General features: G+C 61.6%; 1 protein-coding gene across 1 annotated transcript; it reads right to left on the reverse strand.

The window, feature by feature from the left end:
- Nucleotides 1-274: 274 nt before the first annotated feature.
- On the reverse strand, nucleotides 275-12720 carry UNC13D (unc-13 homolog D). The gene is given in 33 exon segments (XM_087825763.1): nucleotides 275-382; nucleotides 549-679; nucleotides 1017-1213; nucleotides 1671-1794; nucleotides 2007-2127; nucleotides 2207-2290; nucleotides 2659-2730; nucleotides 2810-2915; nucleotides 4173-4252; nucleotides 5440-5508; nucleotides 5660-5866; nucleotides 5970-6068; nucleotides 6262-6405; nucleotides 6759-6879; nucleotides 6977-7110; nucleotides 7190-7241; nucleotides 7346-7443; nucleotides 7521-7577; nucleotides 7658-7748; nucleotides 7855-7979; nucleotides 8090-8207; nucleotides 9329-9432; nucleotides 9508-9600; nucleotides 9705-9809; nucleotides 9972-10041; nucleotides 10226-10294; nucleotides 10466-10510; nucleotides 10893-11076; nucleotides 11249-11315; nucleotides 11407-11466; nucleotides 11572-11679; nucleotides 11904-11939; nucleotides 12604-12720. Coding segments are annotated over 33 exon segments (3396 nt in total).
- Between the last annotated feature and the right edge of the window lie 213 nt (nucleotides 12721-12933).

A 12933-nucleotide genomic window follows, 5' to 3' on the forward strand; every position in this document is an offset into this window, starting at 1 on the left:
CTCAGGAGGAGATGTCCTCAGTAGATAAGGCTAGCCAAGCTGTCCTTTCTGCTTCCACCCCTCCATGCCAGCCCCACTGCTTGCCAGCTCTCACCTAGCAGAATCAGGTCCCTGGCTCCAGGCTCCTTAGCCTGGGTGTTGGTAGCCCCCTCAGGAGAGGACTTGGGCTCCCTTCATTACAGCTGCCCTGCCCCCAGGTCCTCATCTTGGTCAGGGTCCCCTCTCCTCCCATGAGAGGGCCCCTGTGCCCACAGCTCTGGCCCCCACCCAGTGGCTAGGTTTGCTGGGGGGCAGCCGACTGAGCCCCTGCTTTACTAGAGCAGCTCTTCCCAGAGAAGAGCAGGGTAGGAGGTGCAAACAGCTGCCCCCTCCTTCCCCGGTGCTGGGATTTGGCAGAGAATGCTGAGGCCAAGGCTAAAGGCAAGGAGGGAGTGTAAATACTGCTAACAGTGTCCCCATCACCGTGGACCCCACTCTGGCAGGAGACCAGAGGGGGTCTGCACTCAGGGCCTTCCGCATGCTGGGGCTCCCAGACTTGCAGGACCCACCCTCCACTGCTATCGCCCTGGCCGTGGGGCATGCTGGGAGGCCTGCTTGGCTCGCTGCCGCCGCAGCTTCACAAACACCTGGGCCTCGCGGTCACCCTTCCGGCTCTCCAGCAGCTGCAGGATGGGGTCCCCTGTGAAGAGAGGCATTTGGGAGTCAGATTCTGGGGGAGAGGCAGTGCCCAGATAGAGCAGGGGACCTCAGGCTAGCTAGTTAGCCTCTTTGTGCCTGTTTACTCATCTATAAAATAGCAATAGTATCTGCCTCATTGGGTGGTTGTAAGGATTGAAAAAATAATATATGTCAGGTGCGTAGAACCCATAAGTGCACGAACATGACCCAGTCCTGTTAGCAAGATGGCCCCTCTCCCCAGGTAAACTTGGTGACCTTTCTCCACCTCTCTGGGGGCCCGTTTGAGCCTTCACAGGCTGCCCCCTCCCCTCTGTCCCCAGTACTGGGCTCAGGCCTACCGTTGGGTGTGGGATAGGTGAGGGGCAGGCGCGTCTGAGGCACCGCCCCAGACTCCTCTGTCCGGTTCAGGCCGTGCACGGAGCACAGCGGCAGGAAGGCCTCCCCTTCCAGGTCATCAGCCCCCAGCGTGTCATGGTCCAGCACCGTTAGCAGGAGGCATGCCCCGTCCTTCTGGCAGGGCTCAGCGGGCACCAGGCTGGGGGAGGGGGCAGAGCTGGGCTCAGCTGCCCACCCCACACACTGCCACTGCCATCCACCCCCCTCCACCCCCCAACATGGGTTCACCTCCTGATTCCTGAGGACAGACCAGGACTGGGAGAAAGAAGCTCAGATGGGGAGAGGATTGCAAAGTATGACTGTGGGCTGATGCTTTATACAAGGGGGCCCTGTGTCCCCAGGCCCACCTGTGTTGGGGAACAGAGGACTTCAGGTTCAGGACCCTTCCCTGGAAGTAATGGGGAGTCTTCTCCCAACAGTCTTGCCCTCCCAGGGAGCAGGTTTGGGACCTATGCGAGCAAACCCTTGTCCCAGGTGCCCCTCCCAGGGACCCAGATGAGGTCCTCTCAGGGGAGACCCTTGGCCCCAGCCAGGAGGAGCAGGCCTAAGGCTGGTCCAGGGCTGGGGAAGTGCCGCAAGTATGGGGACCCACTCACAATTCAAAGGTCTCATCAAACAGCGGGTGAAGATCCTTCTTGTGTTTTTGGGTCTCCCGGGGAGCCAGATCAGGGAATTCGTGCCTGGGCTCCAAGGTCAGCTGAACAAAAGGGTCGCTGGAGCCTGGCAAGTGGCCCAAAGAGGGGACAATGGCCAAGGATATCCGAGCCCTCCTTCCAGCCCCCATTCCCTGCAGCTGTGTCCTGCTCAGCACTGCCCCCTCCTGGTAATCCAGAGGAAATGCACCCAGTGCTCCTGCTGGGGGAGCAGAGTCTCCAGGGACTTGGGGGAGCAGGGCAGGGAAATGGAGTGACCCCTGGGCAGCCTCCACTCACCATTGGAGTCCAGGGGCAGCAGGCTGGAAGCGCTGAGCAGCTCCACTCGCAACTTCTGCTCAGAGGCAAGGTAGGAGACCTTGACTGTGACGGCCCCAAGCTCCTCACTGGTGGTTTCTGCCTAGGGGCGGGGCACAGGGGCAGTGTCAGCTGGGGCTGGGCTTGAGCGGCAGGGCTCCAGGTGAGGAAGGGAGCCTCACCTGCTGCTGGAGGCGGCCACAGAAGTACTTGCGGATGAGCTCCCGGCTGGAGGCCGCCTGCAGCTCCAAGTCCCTCTGCAGAGCCTGTGAACAGGACCCAGCAGAGAAGTCACCGGAACTGTCACACTCGGTCACAGCCCAGCCCTGCCCTGCTGGAGCTCGAAGCCAAGAGGGGAGACATCAATTTGGCATGGAAAGCTCTGGGCATTAAGGGACCACGGGCAGGGGAGCACACCCTCAGGATTGCCCTGGCAGACAGGCACGCCACCCACACAGTCCCACAGCACCCTTTCCACCATGCTTAGAACCTTATGCTCAGGTAATGTTCTCCTGTTGTCTTCACGTTTTAAATCACGTTTGAAAGAGGCCTACATTTTCATTTGGTGCTGGGTCCTGTAATTATGTAGCTGGCCCTGTGCACAGGCTCCCCCAGACACACCAAAGGCTCGTACCTTGAAGGTGGCTGTGTGCAGGGCCTCAGGTGGCAGGCCACAGCCCTCCGCATAGAAACAGATCTCCAGGTTCTATAGGGTGAGGAGACAGACATCAGAGATGACCCCACACGCTCGCCCACAAGGGTTATCACTGCGTCACTGGTATTACCTGCAGCGCAACCTTCAGCCTGCTAGAGGCCAAGGGGCAGCTCCGCTGGGAGGTGGCCACCTCTGCCAGCACGGTGAGCGTGTGGGTCCAGAGCAGGGCCAGAAGGCTGGGGTGAGGCGCCAAGGGGTGCCGGACACAGGACAAGAAGCCGGACGAGGAGGAAGCAGAGATGTTTTTGAGAAAGGGCCTCGTGGGACCCAGGCCCATCCACAGCTCCTCCCCACCCCCACCCTCCAGCAGCGTCACAGGTGAGCCTGGGGCCAGAGGCGCAGGCAGGAGTGAAGGGATGGGGAGTGAGGGCGGGGAGCTGGCCAGTCCCATCCAGCACACCGCCCGCCTAGTGAATACTCCTTCTCGGGGTTACCAAACCCCGACAAACGGTGTGGGGGAGGCGGGTCCTCCAATGACTGAATCCTGAGTCGAGATTCAGTTGCAGGCTCGGTCCCCAGCCCGCTGGGGGGGGGGTTGTTTGGGAGGCAACCAGTCGATGTGTCTCTCTCACATCGATGTTTCCCTCTCTCTCTCCCTTTTCCACTGTCTCTGAAGAGCAATGAAAACAATATCCTTGGGTGAGAATTAAAAAATAAAAAATGGAGGCAGTCTATATTACAAGGAGTTAACTTAGATACTTACTCTGAATCAGACACTGTTCTGAGGGCTCGTGAGACAGTGGAGAGTAAAGCTCCTTAGTGGAGATTAAACTGTTTTAGGTGAAAATCAGAGCTGAACAACTGGCATACTGTGGCCTAAGAAAGGAAGAAGGGGGGCTCCCACGCCCCACCCCCACCCCGCATCACTAGGAGTGGAGGGGAGCTGGGAGGGGTGGGGGGGGACGGGCCAGCGGCCACCTCGGGCCCAGATCCCATGTGGAGGACCTATCATCATCATCATTGTCCTCAATGCAGTCACAGACCACTTCCTGCTCTCAGCCCTTCACGTGACCCATTTAGTCCTTAAGAGAGGCCAGAACTCTGACCATCTACGCAGAAAACTTGAGTAATCTGCTCAAGGCCACCCACTGAGCCCCCGTGAAGCTGGGGTCTGAATCCAGCTCACCCCTGGTCTCATCCCCTGCTGCCTGGTGTGCTGAGCCCCTGCTTTGAGAGAGCCCTTAACTAGAAGCTCCCCTGAATCTGGGGAGAGTTGCCTATAACATTAGGAGGGAGAACTTCAGTCTGTGAGGCCGCACTGCCCAGGGCTAATGGAGAAAAGACAGCAGGTGGAGAGCTCCCTGTCCCTGGAGCGAGCATTCGAGCAAAGGCTGGTGGCATCCTCCCCTGCAAATGGATGCTGAGACCAGGAAAGGGGCAGGGGGAGGGGAGGGGAGGTGGTGGGTGCCGCCGGGCAGGCGGCTGCTGCAGACCTGCTGAAGTTCTCCTGCACCAGGTTGGTGTTCATGTAGCAGAGCTCCACCTCCAGGAACTTCATCAGGGGCAGAATGGCCTGCGGGGAGGGGCGGCAGCACGTCCAGCCCTGGCCATTCCAGTCCCACCCAGTTCCCTTGCCTGACCCGGGGAGGAAGCCATGAGCCTTTGTGCGCAGTGTTTGAACTTCTGCAGGAGCTGGCCCTGCCCACAGTTGGCTCCAGTCACACTGGCCTCTTGAACCTGCCAGGCCTGGTCCTGCCCTTGCTGTCCCCTCCCCTGGAAATCCTCTCGGCTCCTTCTCTTGTTTCCTCTAAGTCTTGACTCAGCTGTCACCCACTGAGCAAGGCCTTCCCTGGCCACTATCTAAAAATACAACCCTCAGTCTGGCTAGTGTGGCTCAGTGGTTGAGCACCAACCCATGAACCAGGAGATGACCATTCGATTCCCGGTCAGGGCACGTGCCCAGGTTGAGGGCTCGATTCCCAGCAGGGGGTGTGCAGGAGGCAGCCGAGCAGTGACTCTCATCATTGATATTTCTATCTCTCTCTCCCTTCCTTTCTCTGAAATCAATAATAATTTAAAAAATTTAAAAATAAAATACAATCCTCTGACACTTCCCACGTCTTTTGTGCTTTATTTTTCTCATTACCACTTGCCATTGTCTAACACACTGAGTCTGTGTGTGTGTACACAAACATGCACACGAGTTTAGTTACAGCTACACCTCTAGTTATTTATATACTTAGTTCTTTCACCTCCCCCACTAGAATGTAAACTCTAGGAACGCGGGGATCTTTGTCATGGTGTTCGCTGACATATATATATATTCCCTGTACTTAATGCCTGGGACAAAATGGGTGCCTAAATAATTGATGAATTAGTGACTAACCCCCCAAACCATCAATGATGTGTTTCACTATCCCGGCTGACGAGACTGAGGTCAGCTGGCTTGTATGGACAGGACAGCTTTGCTAGCAGGTAGCTGGGAAGGATGCGTGCCCAGGTCTCTTTGGCTGTAAAGCCCACACCCTGCCCCACTGCAGTCCCCACACTAACTGTGCCAAGAGAGCCCGTGGAATGTCCCAACCCTGCCCCTTCAGCACCCAAGAAGGACACTGAGGTCCAGGAGGGAACATTCCTTGCCCAGGTCTGGGGGACTTATCTCTGACACTCCATGACCTTAGGCCTCCTGCCCACCCTGAGCCCTTTGCAATTTCAGACCCATAGAGCTGGCAAAGGTCAACCAGAGGGAGGGCCACTCACATCCTCCGGCAGGACGGACTCCGGGACACCCACCAGGTTCTGGATGTGCTTGGCGATGCCCACCTCCAGCTGTGGACACAGAACAGTGTGGGGAGGCCAGGGCCTGAATTTAGGTTCAGGGAGCGGTGAGGGCTGGACGTCAGCCCAAGGCCTGCTGGGGGGAGGGAGGCTTCAGGCTGAGGATGGGTGGGGCAGGGTCACTGCGGGTTGGACAAGGCACCTGCTCGGCCAGGGTGCGGACGCCAGTGCGGATCTCGTGGCCCAGCCCCGCCAGCGCGCTCTGCAGCTGGGCGTGCAGCGTGTTCTGCAGCTGCCCCTGCTCCAGCACGGCCCCCACTCGCTGCTCCAGTGCCTCCCATGCCAGCTGGGTAGGTAGCTTGCCAATCACCAGCCGCAGCTGCTCCATGTCATTCACCACCACGCACAGCTGGGGGCGGGCATGGGCACAGGGGTGTGGGGCTTCCTGAATAGTGGCAGGTGGGCCAGCCTCTACCCCCACCCCAGTCCCAAGCCCCAGCTCTGGTCCTCACCATATTGGCTGCATGGCCCTGATCCTTCTGGCCTGCAGCGAGCTCGCGGGCCCGGGTCCTTACCAGGCTGCAGTACACCAAGGCCAGCCGGCAGGTGTCCTGAGGTAAGGAGAGGACGGTCAGTGGGGGTGGAGAGAGGCACCCAGGAGGGGCGGAGGGCGAAGGCACGGGAATCTCGATGACTTTCGGGATTCAGGACATAGGCCTTCAGAAGCCACTAGGGCAAGAACCAGGTTAGGGTGGGAAGGAGGCTGTCTTAGAAGGCGGGAAGGGCACAGGGAAGATGCTGCACCTCCACGAACTTGACGGTGATCATGAAGGCCTCCTCTGGGTCGGGCCAGTCCAGCTGCCTGGCAGTGTGGCTGATCTGGGCGAAGCAGGTGGACAGATCCACAGCCGATGTGCTGTGTTTGGTCAGCTCGCCCAGGGGCACCAGCTGGGAGATGGGGGCACAGTCAGAAAGGAGGGCTAGGGCTTGCTAAATCCATGCCCCTGCCGCCCTCCTTACTTCCGCAAGCATTCAGAGCTTCTATCATCTGCAAACACCCAGAGCTGGGCAGGGGAACAAGCAGGGCTCCCCCCAGACCCCTCCACCGGCTGCAAGGATCGGTCTGTAAAGGGAAGCCACGATGAACTCCGAGGATATCAGGAGGCAGCGTTTTGCACACACCTGGCCTAAAAGCATCCTTTATTGCCAGTTACTTGCTTCTGCACACCCTGAAGTCCCAGCAGAGCCCCAAGCCCCACCTTAAAGCCGGGACCCCAACCCCACCCAGGCCCCGCCCCCACCTGGTCCATCTGCACAGCACGCTGCACTCTCGCTAGGGCGACGCTGTACGTCTTCTGCAGCCAGGAGGGGATGGCCGGCTGGAACCAGCGGTGGAAGCCGTCCAGGGCCAGGACTCCATTCCTGGGGAAAGCCGGGACTCAGCCTGGGGAAGGCCTGGGCCAGCGTGGGTGGCAGGCCCTCCTGTCCCCTGCACGCCCGCAGCCAGCCCGCTGCCCACCTCTCTGAGGGGGCCGGGCCCATCTGGCAGAGCTCCTTGAGGCTGATGTAAAGCTGAAACAGACTCTCGCCCATCTCTGGGGACACGGGGCCGCTCACTGCCGCGGCTGTGTGGTCCTGCACCCGCTTGGCCACCTGCAAAGTGACGGGGTGGTGGGCAGGGCTGCAGAGCCAAGGTGGAAGGAGAGGCCTGGAAACATGGCAAGAGACTCACCAGCCACTGCAGCTCCAGGAAAGCCATGGCGAAGAGGTCGACCTTAAGAGCACTGTAGGAAAGGCAGCCCGTGTGACCTGGTGGCACACACTGGGGTCCCTCTGGTCCCCGCCTGAGCCCCTGTCCCCACTCTCTCCCCCCCAGCCACCTGCTCACTTGTAGAAGATCTTGTTCCACGTGTGCTGGCACTGGTGCAGGTCGCCAATGATGTCCTGTACCAGGCTCAGCAAGGCCTTGCCCGCCTCCAGCATGCCCTGGCAGGGACAGAGGTGAGTTGAGCAGGGCTGGGAGAAACAGACACCCCACCTAGCACCCTGTTGAGTCCCCTCACCTGCACCATGGGCTGATGGTGCTGCTGCTTCAGGTGGAACCACTCAACAGTGCCAGTCTGTGGGCAGAGAGGCAGTGAGCAGGGAGGATCGCTCGTTCCAGGCCCAGGCCCTCCCCATCCCAGGGCAGGTACCATACCCGCAGTGCCTCTGAGACCAGGCGGGGCAGTGGGGCACTGTCATGGCACAGCTCTCCAAAGGCCTTCATCTTGCACATCTGCACCAGGACCCTGCGAGGACAGAGAGCCTGCTGCCCCCTACCCCCACTCGCCCCTCCAGCGCTTTCCCCGTCCCTGCTGGTGCCCCAGCTGCTCCCCAGCCCCTGACCCCACTGACCTGAGCAGAGACTGCAGCCGGGCGGGGGAGTCGGGGACCGAGAGAGGGAAGACAGTGCGGAACCTCCGGATGAGGGAGAGGCCGTAGGCCAGCAGGGAGTTGAACGAGGTGGCCAGCTCCTCCCGCTGCAGGCCCAGGAATACGCTGTGAGCCAAGCTGCATTATGGGGCCCGGACAGCCGCTCCCGCTCCCTGGGCCCTGTGTGTCCCTCACCCCACACCCCGCCCTAGCCCACCTGTTCTGCCTTGAGACGGCCCTGGATCCACTGGTACTCGATGCTGGTGATGGGGTGCAGGAGGCAGCTGCTGGGGAACTCCAGGCTCTGGTAGACACGGCTGTAGGCCAGCCACTGCCTGCGGCAGACAGGAGCCCTCAGCCTGGCCGGGTTGGGCACCTTCCTTCCCACTGCTCGCCCAGCCTTGGGGAGGGACAATGCCTGCTCCTGCCCCGAAGCCTCCTGGGGATCCCCAATGACCCGCAGAGGCGAAGGGAACCCATAGGATTTTTTTGTTCCTATAGTACTTTTCAAACAGGTAAATTAATCACCCATCTCTTAAATTAGGATATTTGTGATATTAAAATTCAGACTTTCTTGCTTCTGTTGAAAAATCAGATTTGGAGACTTGAGCAAACACCGGCTGGAACTTCCCTTTGGACAGTTCGAAGGAGACTGCCCAGAGGTGACGACGGAGCTGAGACAAGGTTCGGGTGGGAGGATGCATGCGGGTGGGGGAAGGAAGCGCACGAGCCGTGGCAGTGTCCCCGCCAGGACATGGTGGCCACCTGCATTACAGGCTTGAGCCCAGTGGGCAAACTATGCCCTCACCATCGGTGCCTGCTCCAGTCTCCAGCCTCACCTGCGTCCCCCCGCCGTCGGGGAATACCTACCTGCCCACGGTCCTGAAGGTGCCTCCTTCCGCCCCTGACTCAAGTGCCAGGTGTCAGCCCCGGCCCAGGGCAGCACCCGCTGTGCCCTCCTTCTGACCCCTCAAGTGTACTGAAATGTCTGTGAGCTCACATGTGCCCTTGCTGGGCTTCCCACATTTGCTGCAGCCCTGGGAACGTGACGGGTCCTCAACCAAGAGTCAGTAATCTCAGTGTACAGATTTGCGGACTGGAAGGCAATGGCACTGGGAAGTGGGGTAGGGTAGGGGACAGGGGTGGCAAACTCAAATGCCCAGAGGACTCAGGTGATGTCCGGGAGTGATGACAATGTGACAGACTCGGGAGGACAAGCTACTCTGCTCTGACCTGCTGCAGCCCAGCAAAATGACAGCCACGCATGCGGTGTCAAGTGCTAGTGTTCCGTGAGAGGGTGGTGATGTGAATCTGTAGGGAAATCTCCCAGCTTTTATAAGTTGGTAACTGACTCAAAACTAAAGACACACAGTTTGGGCCAAACAGAAATCTCTCGAGGGTTGGACTCGGGGCAGCCAGCACACAGGTGGGCGGGAAGGGAGGGGGGTGCACTCACGCCATGGACTGGTGGAAGTCAGACAAGTCCTTCTGTGTAGCGTGGAGAAACAGGATGGTGGCAGCCTGGGGACTCAATGACCCATCCCAGGAGGTACTGCCTGCCTGCAGGGACAGGTGGAGGGGTGTCAGGGCCTGGTAGGCAGACCTAGGCCTTGCCCAGCCCCAAGAGGGCAGTACCTGGTGCTGGGTGACCTCATGGGACACGAGCTGCTGCAGCAGGTGGAGGTGCACCGTGTAGCTGGGCTGGGAGCGGCTGGCGGCAGTGGCTCTCTGCAGGAGGGCCAGCGTGGCTGTGAGCAGAGTGCCCGTGCCCTGTGCAGCCCGTCCACCCAGCTGGGCCGCCAGGAGGCCCCTGGCCCTCATCCCAGACCTACCCGCTTGTGGATGAGCTGGAACTGGAGGTGGCACTGACCACGGTCTGGGTAGGTCTCAGTGCAAGGCTCCAGGGGGTACCACTGATCCTCCCGGCAGCGCAGGTCCTGGAGGCCAAGAGGTCAGGAGATGCTCACGCCCGTGAGTGGGGAAAGGGAGGTGACGGGAGGCAGGACCCATCCTCAGCTTGGTACAGGCCTGGAACCCTCCCGAGCTCCTCACAGCCCCCCTCTGCCTCTCTCCTGGGGATTGTTCCCCAACCCACTCACCTGTAGCCTCAGAACCACGTTTCCCAGAAAGTCATCCTGGCCTTTGTCCTTCCGGGCCTCCTTAAAGATCCTAGCACAGGCAGGGGACATGAGGGGGGTGGGCCGAGAGCCTGAAGGGCCAGGGTAGCATCTGCCCCCCACCTGCGGCCACGGGGCCAGGACGGAGCCTGCTGCCCAGCAACCAGTGCTGGCTGCATGTTGGGGGAGGGCAGAAGGAACCCCCTCTCCTTCCCTGGGGACCCGGCGGCACCTACCTCCGCAGCCCATGCAGATCTGTGAGCTCCCCGAGCTTCTGCCTGACAGACTCCACAGTGTCCAGGTCCCTGGTGGGGCACAGGGTTGAGCTGCAGGCAGAGGCTCCAGGGCCTGGACAGCAGGAGCAGCTCCTCCAAGAGGCTGTCCTGGGGGCTCCTGGCCCCTTCAGCTGGGGCCTCTGCCACCCTCGCTCCCACCTCTGTGTCTTCCCCGCCCCCACAGCGGGGCACGTTCCTTACCACATGTCCAGATGGAAGCTCGAGTTGCTTATGTCCTCAAACTCCCTGTGGAGAGGAGGGCACAGTCGAGGGCCTTGCAGGGTAGACCCACCGTCCAGGCCACGGCCACCCCAGCCCAGGGCTTGTCTCCTGAGGCTGCGATCCCCGGGAGTATCACCCGCTGTGGAATCTTAGCCGCCTCCTGGAAACTCCACCTCCCCTCCCCTCCCGACCGCACCCCTCCTTCCTTTAACCGAAGGCTTCGGGCTGCCCCTAGACGGACCCAGCTGTGCTGACCCCTGCGCCCGCTGGCACACTGAGCAGGCTCCTCGCCGGTCAAGCCAGGCTCCCCCCCAGATCCAGGCGGTCCTGCTGATCTCACTGCCTGGGGGACCCCTACACTGAGAGTACCCCCAGATGGGGTGGCGGCTGGGACAGGGCCACGTACAGGATGAAGGTCTCGTCCCAGACAGGACTGAGAGTCTGGGTGATGACCTGGGTGCGGTGGGTCCGCTCCTCGGGGATGGTATGCCTCACCACAGCCTTCTGCTGCCGCCGCCGAGACCCGGCGCCGCCCTCCGACGTGCCCACCCTCTGCTCGATGCCCAGCAGGCAGTAGGGGTCACTGAACCCTGGGAAGGACGAGGCAGCCAGGGTGAGCTGGGCTCTTCGGGAGGGCCCTTCATCCCCCCCACCCCTCCCCACCTCGGGCTGCACGGGTAAGGAGCCGAGCCCACCGAGTGACGGGGCAGACTGACAGGAGAGGAAGGAGCCAGGAGGAAGGCCCACAGCAGCCCTGCTCACCGCTGACATCCTTGCCCAGGATGCCTTTGGCTTGTTTCACTGTCGCCTTCAGACAAAATACTGGCTTCTGGAGAGAGAGGAGGGGGCGCCTGAGTCCCGGAGGGAGCTGGGCGTCCCAGTCCCGGTCCTTACCCAGGATGGCCCTGGCCCAGGGTTACCTCGAGCTCCTGGACCTGCTGCAGCATCCGCTGGTGCTCCTCGGGCTCCACGTGGAAGGCCTGGTGGGGAGCAGGGGGGAGGATGAGGGCACGGGTGGGGAGTGGCCAGGCGGGAAGGGCTCCTGAGTCCAGGCTGCGGGGGGGCGGGGGGGGGGCCGGGCTCACCTCCTGCAGGTACCGCAGCAGCTCGGAGGCCTCGCTCACGTGGTTGGGCTCAGGCTTGCCCAGGCGGTGCAGGACCGTGTAGAGGGCCTCCTCGTACAGCAGGGCCCGCTGAGACACGGCAGGGTCACCTCAGGACCCAGACCACCCACCAGCCCCCGGACACCAACACCGCATGCCCAAAGCAGGGACAAATGACCCACATCTGCAGGGGAGGGGGGAGGGGGGAGGGGCTGCTGCCATCCGCCATGGCCAGGATCCCAGGGGCCTGTTTGGGAAGATGCGGGGCTGCTTCCTGGCACCTTTCTTCACCCCCTCAACACTCCGATTCTTACCTCCTCAGGGGAGAAGTGGTGGGATGGAGGTTCGATCTGGGGAGCAAGGAGAAAAGACAAAGTGTCCCGGAGGCCCAGGCCCAGGCCCAGGCCCAGGGCCCCGGGGCCCTGGCCTCCAACCCCACCGGCGCCACACACCTGTTCCCACAGCAGGCCTCCCGGGGGGCCCGCCCCTGCGCCACCTTCCTCGTTCCCCCCTGGCCTGGGGTGGCTGAGGTCCATCGGTGCTCAGCTGCCCGGCAGCGTGAGCTCTGGGCACCGGGCCCCCACCCCCTTTCCTTCCCCAGAGGAAGCAGCGCTGCTTATCGGCAGCGCTCGCACCCCAGCGGCGGAAGTGAGGCCCGGCGGCGGAGGTGGGAGACGGGGGGTCATGCTAAGCAGGCCTGGGGGTTGCCCAGCTGGTCCCCAAGCAACCTGGCCCCAGTGGGGACACTCCCTGCCTAATGGGACCGGTGCCACTGGAGCTGGAGGAGCAGAGTAGGTGGGGGTCAGCTCCACCAGAGACGGGACCCAAGGCCCAGGGTGGCCCAGAGAACACACAGACTCTGCTCTGCTGGCCCAGAAGGCTCTGCCCAGGGGACAGGGTGAGCAAGGGAGGGGACCACACACTCAGCCCCAGCCTGAGAGAGGTGGGGCCTGCACCCGAAGACCGCAGAGCCCCACCCAGGCCAGCTCTTCTCCCCGATGAGGTCACTCCTACCTCCTGAGTCGGTTGGGGCAGGGGATCTTGTAGCGCCTGGACCCTGCGGCGCCTTATCTTGATGGCCTGGCGCAAGAGGGGAGGGCGCCGCGCGGAGTGGGACAGGAGTGTCGCCATGGTGGCCAGCTCTGCCCTTCCCTTCTGCTGTGTCCACTGCCGCTGGGTGAAGATAGCGAAGCCGCAGGATTATGCAAAGAGCCCAGGGCTGCCACCCTGTACCAGGGGAGGGGTGAAGGAGGGCGGGCGGGGAGACGGCCAGGTCAGGGTTTCACCACCTCAGAGGCCCGGTCAGGCCCTGCACCTTCCTGCCTCCCTCTGGCCTGTCAGGGA

Source organism: Miniopterus natalensis, chromosome 17, assembly GCF_054644295.1.
Source record: "Miniopterus natalensis isolate mMinNat1 chromosome 17, mMinNat1.hap1, whole genome shotgun sequence".
NCBI classification, from domain to species: domain Eukaryota; kingdom Metazoa; phylum Chordata; class Mammalia; order Chiroptera; family Miniopteridae; genus Miniopterus; species Miniopterus natalensis.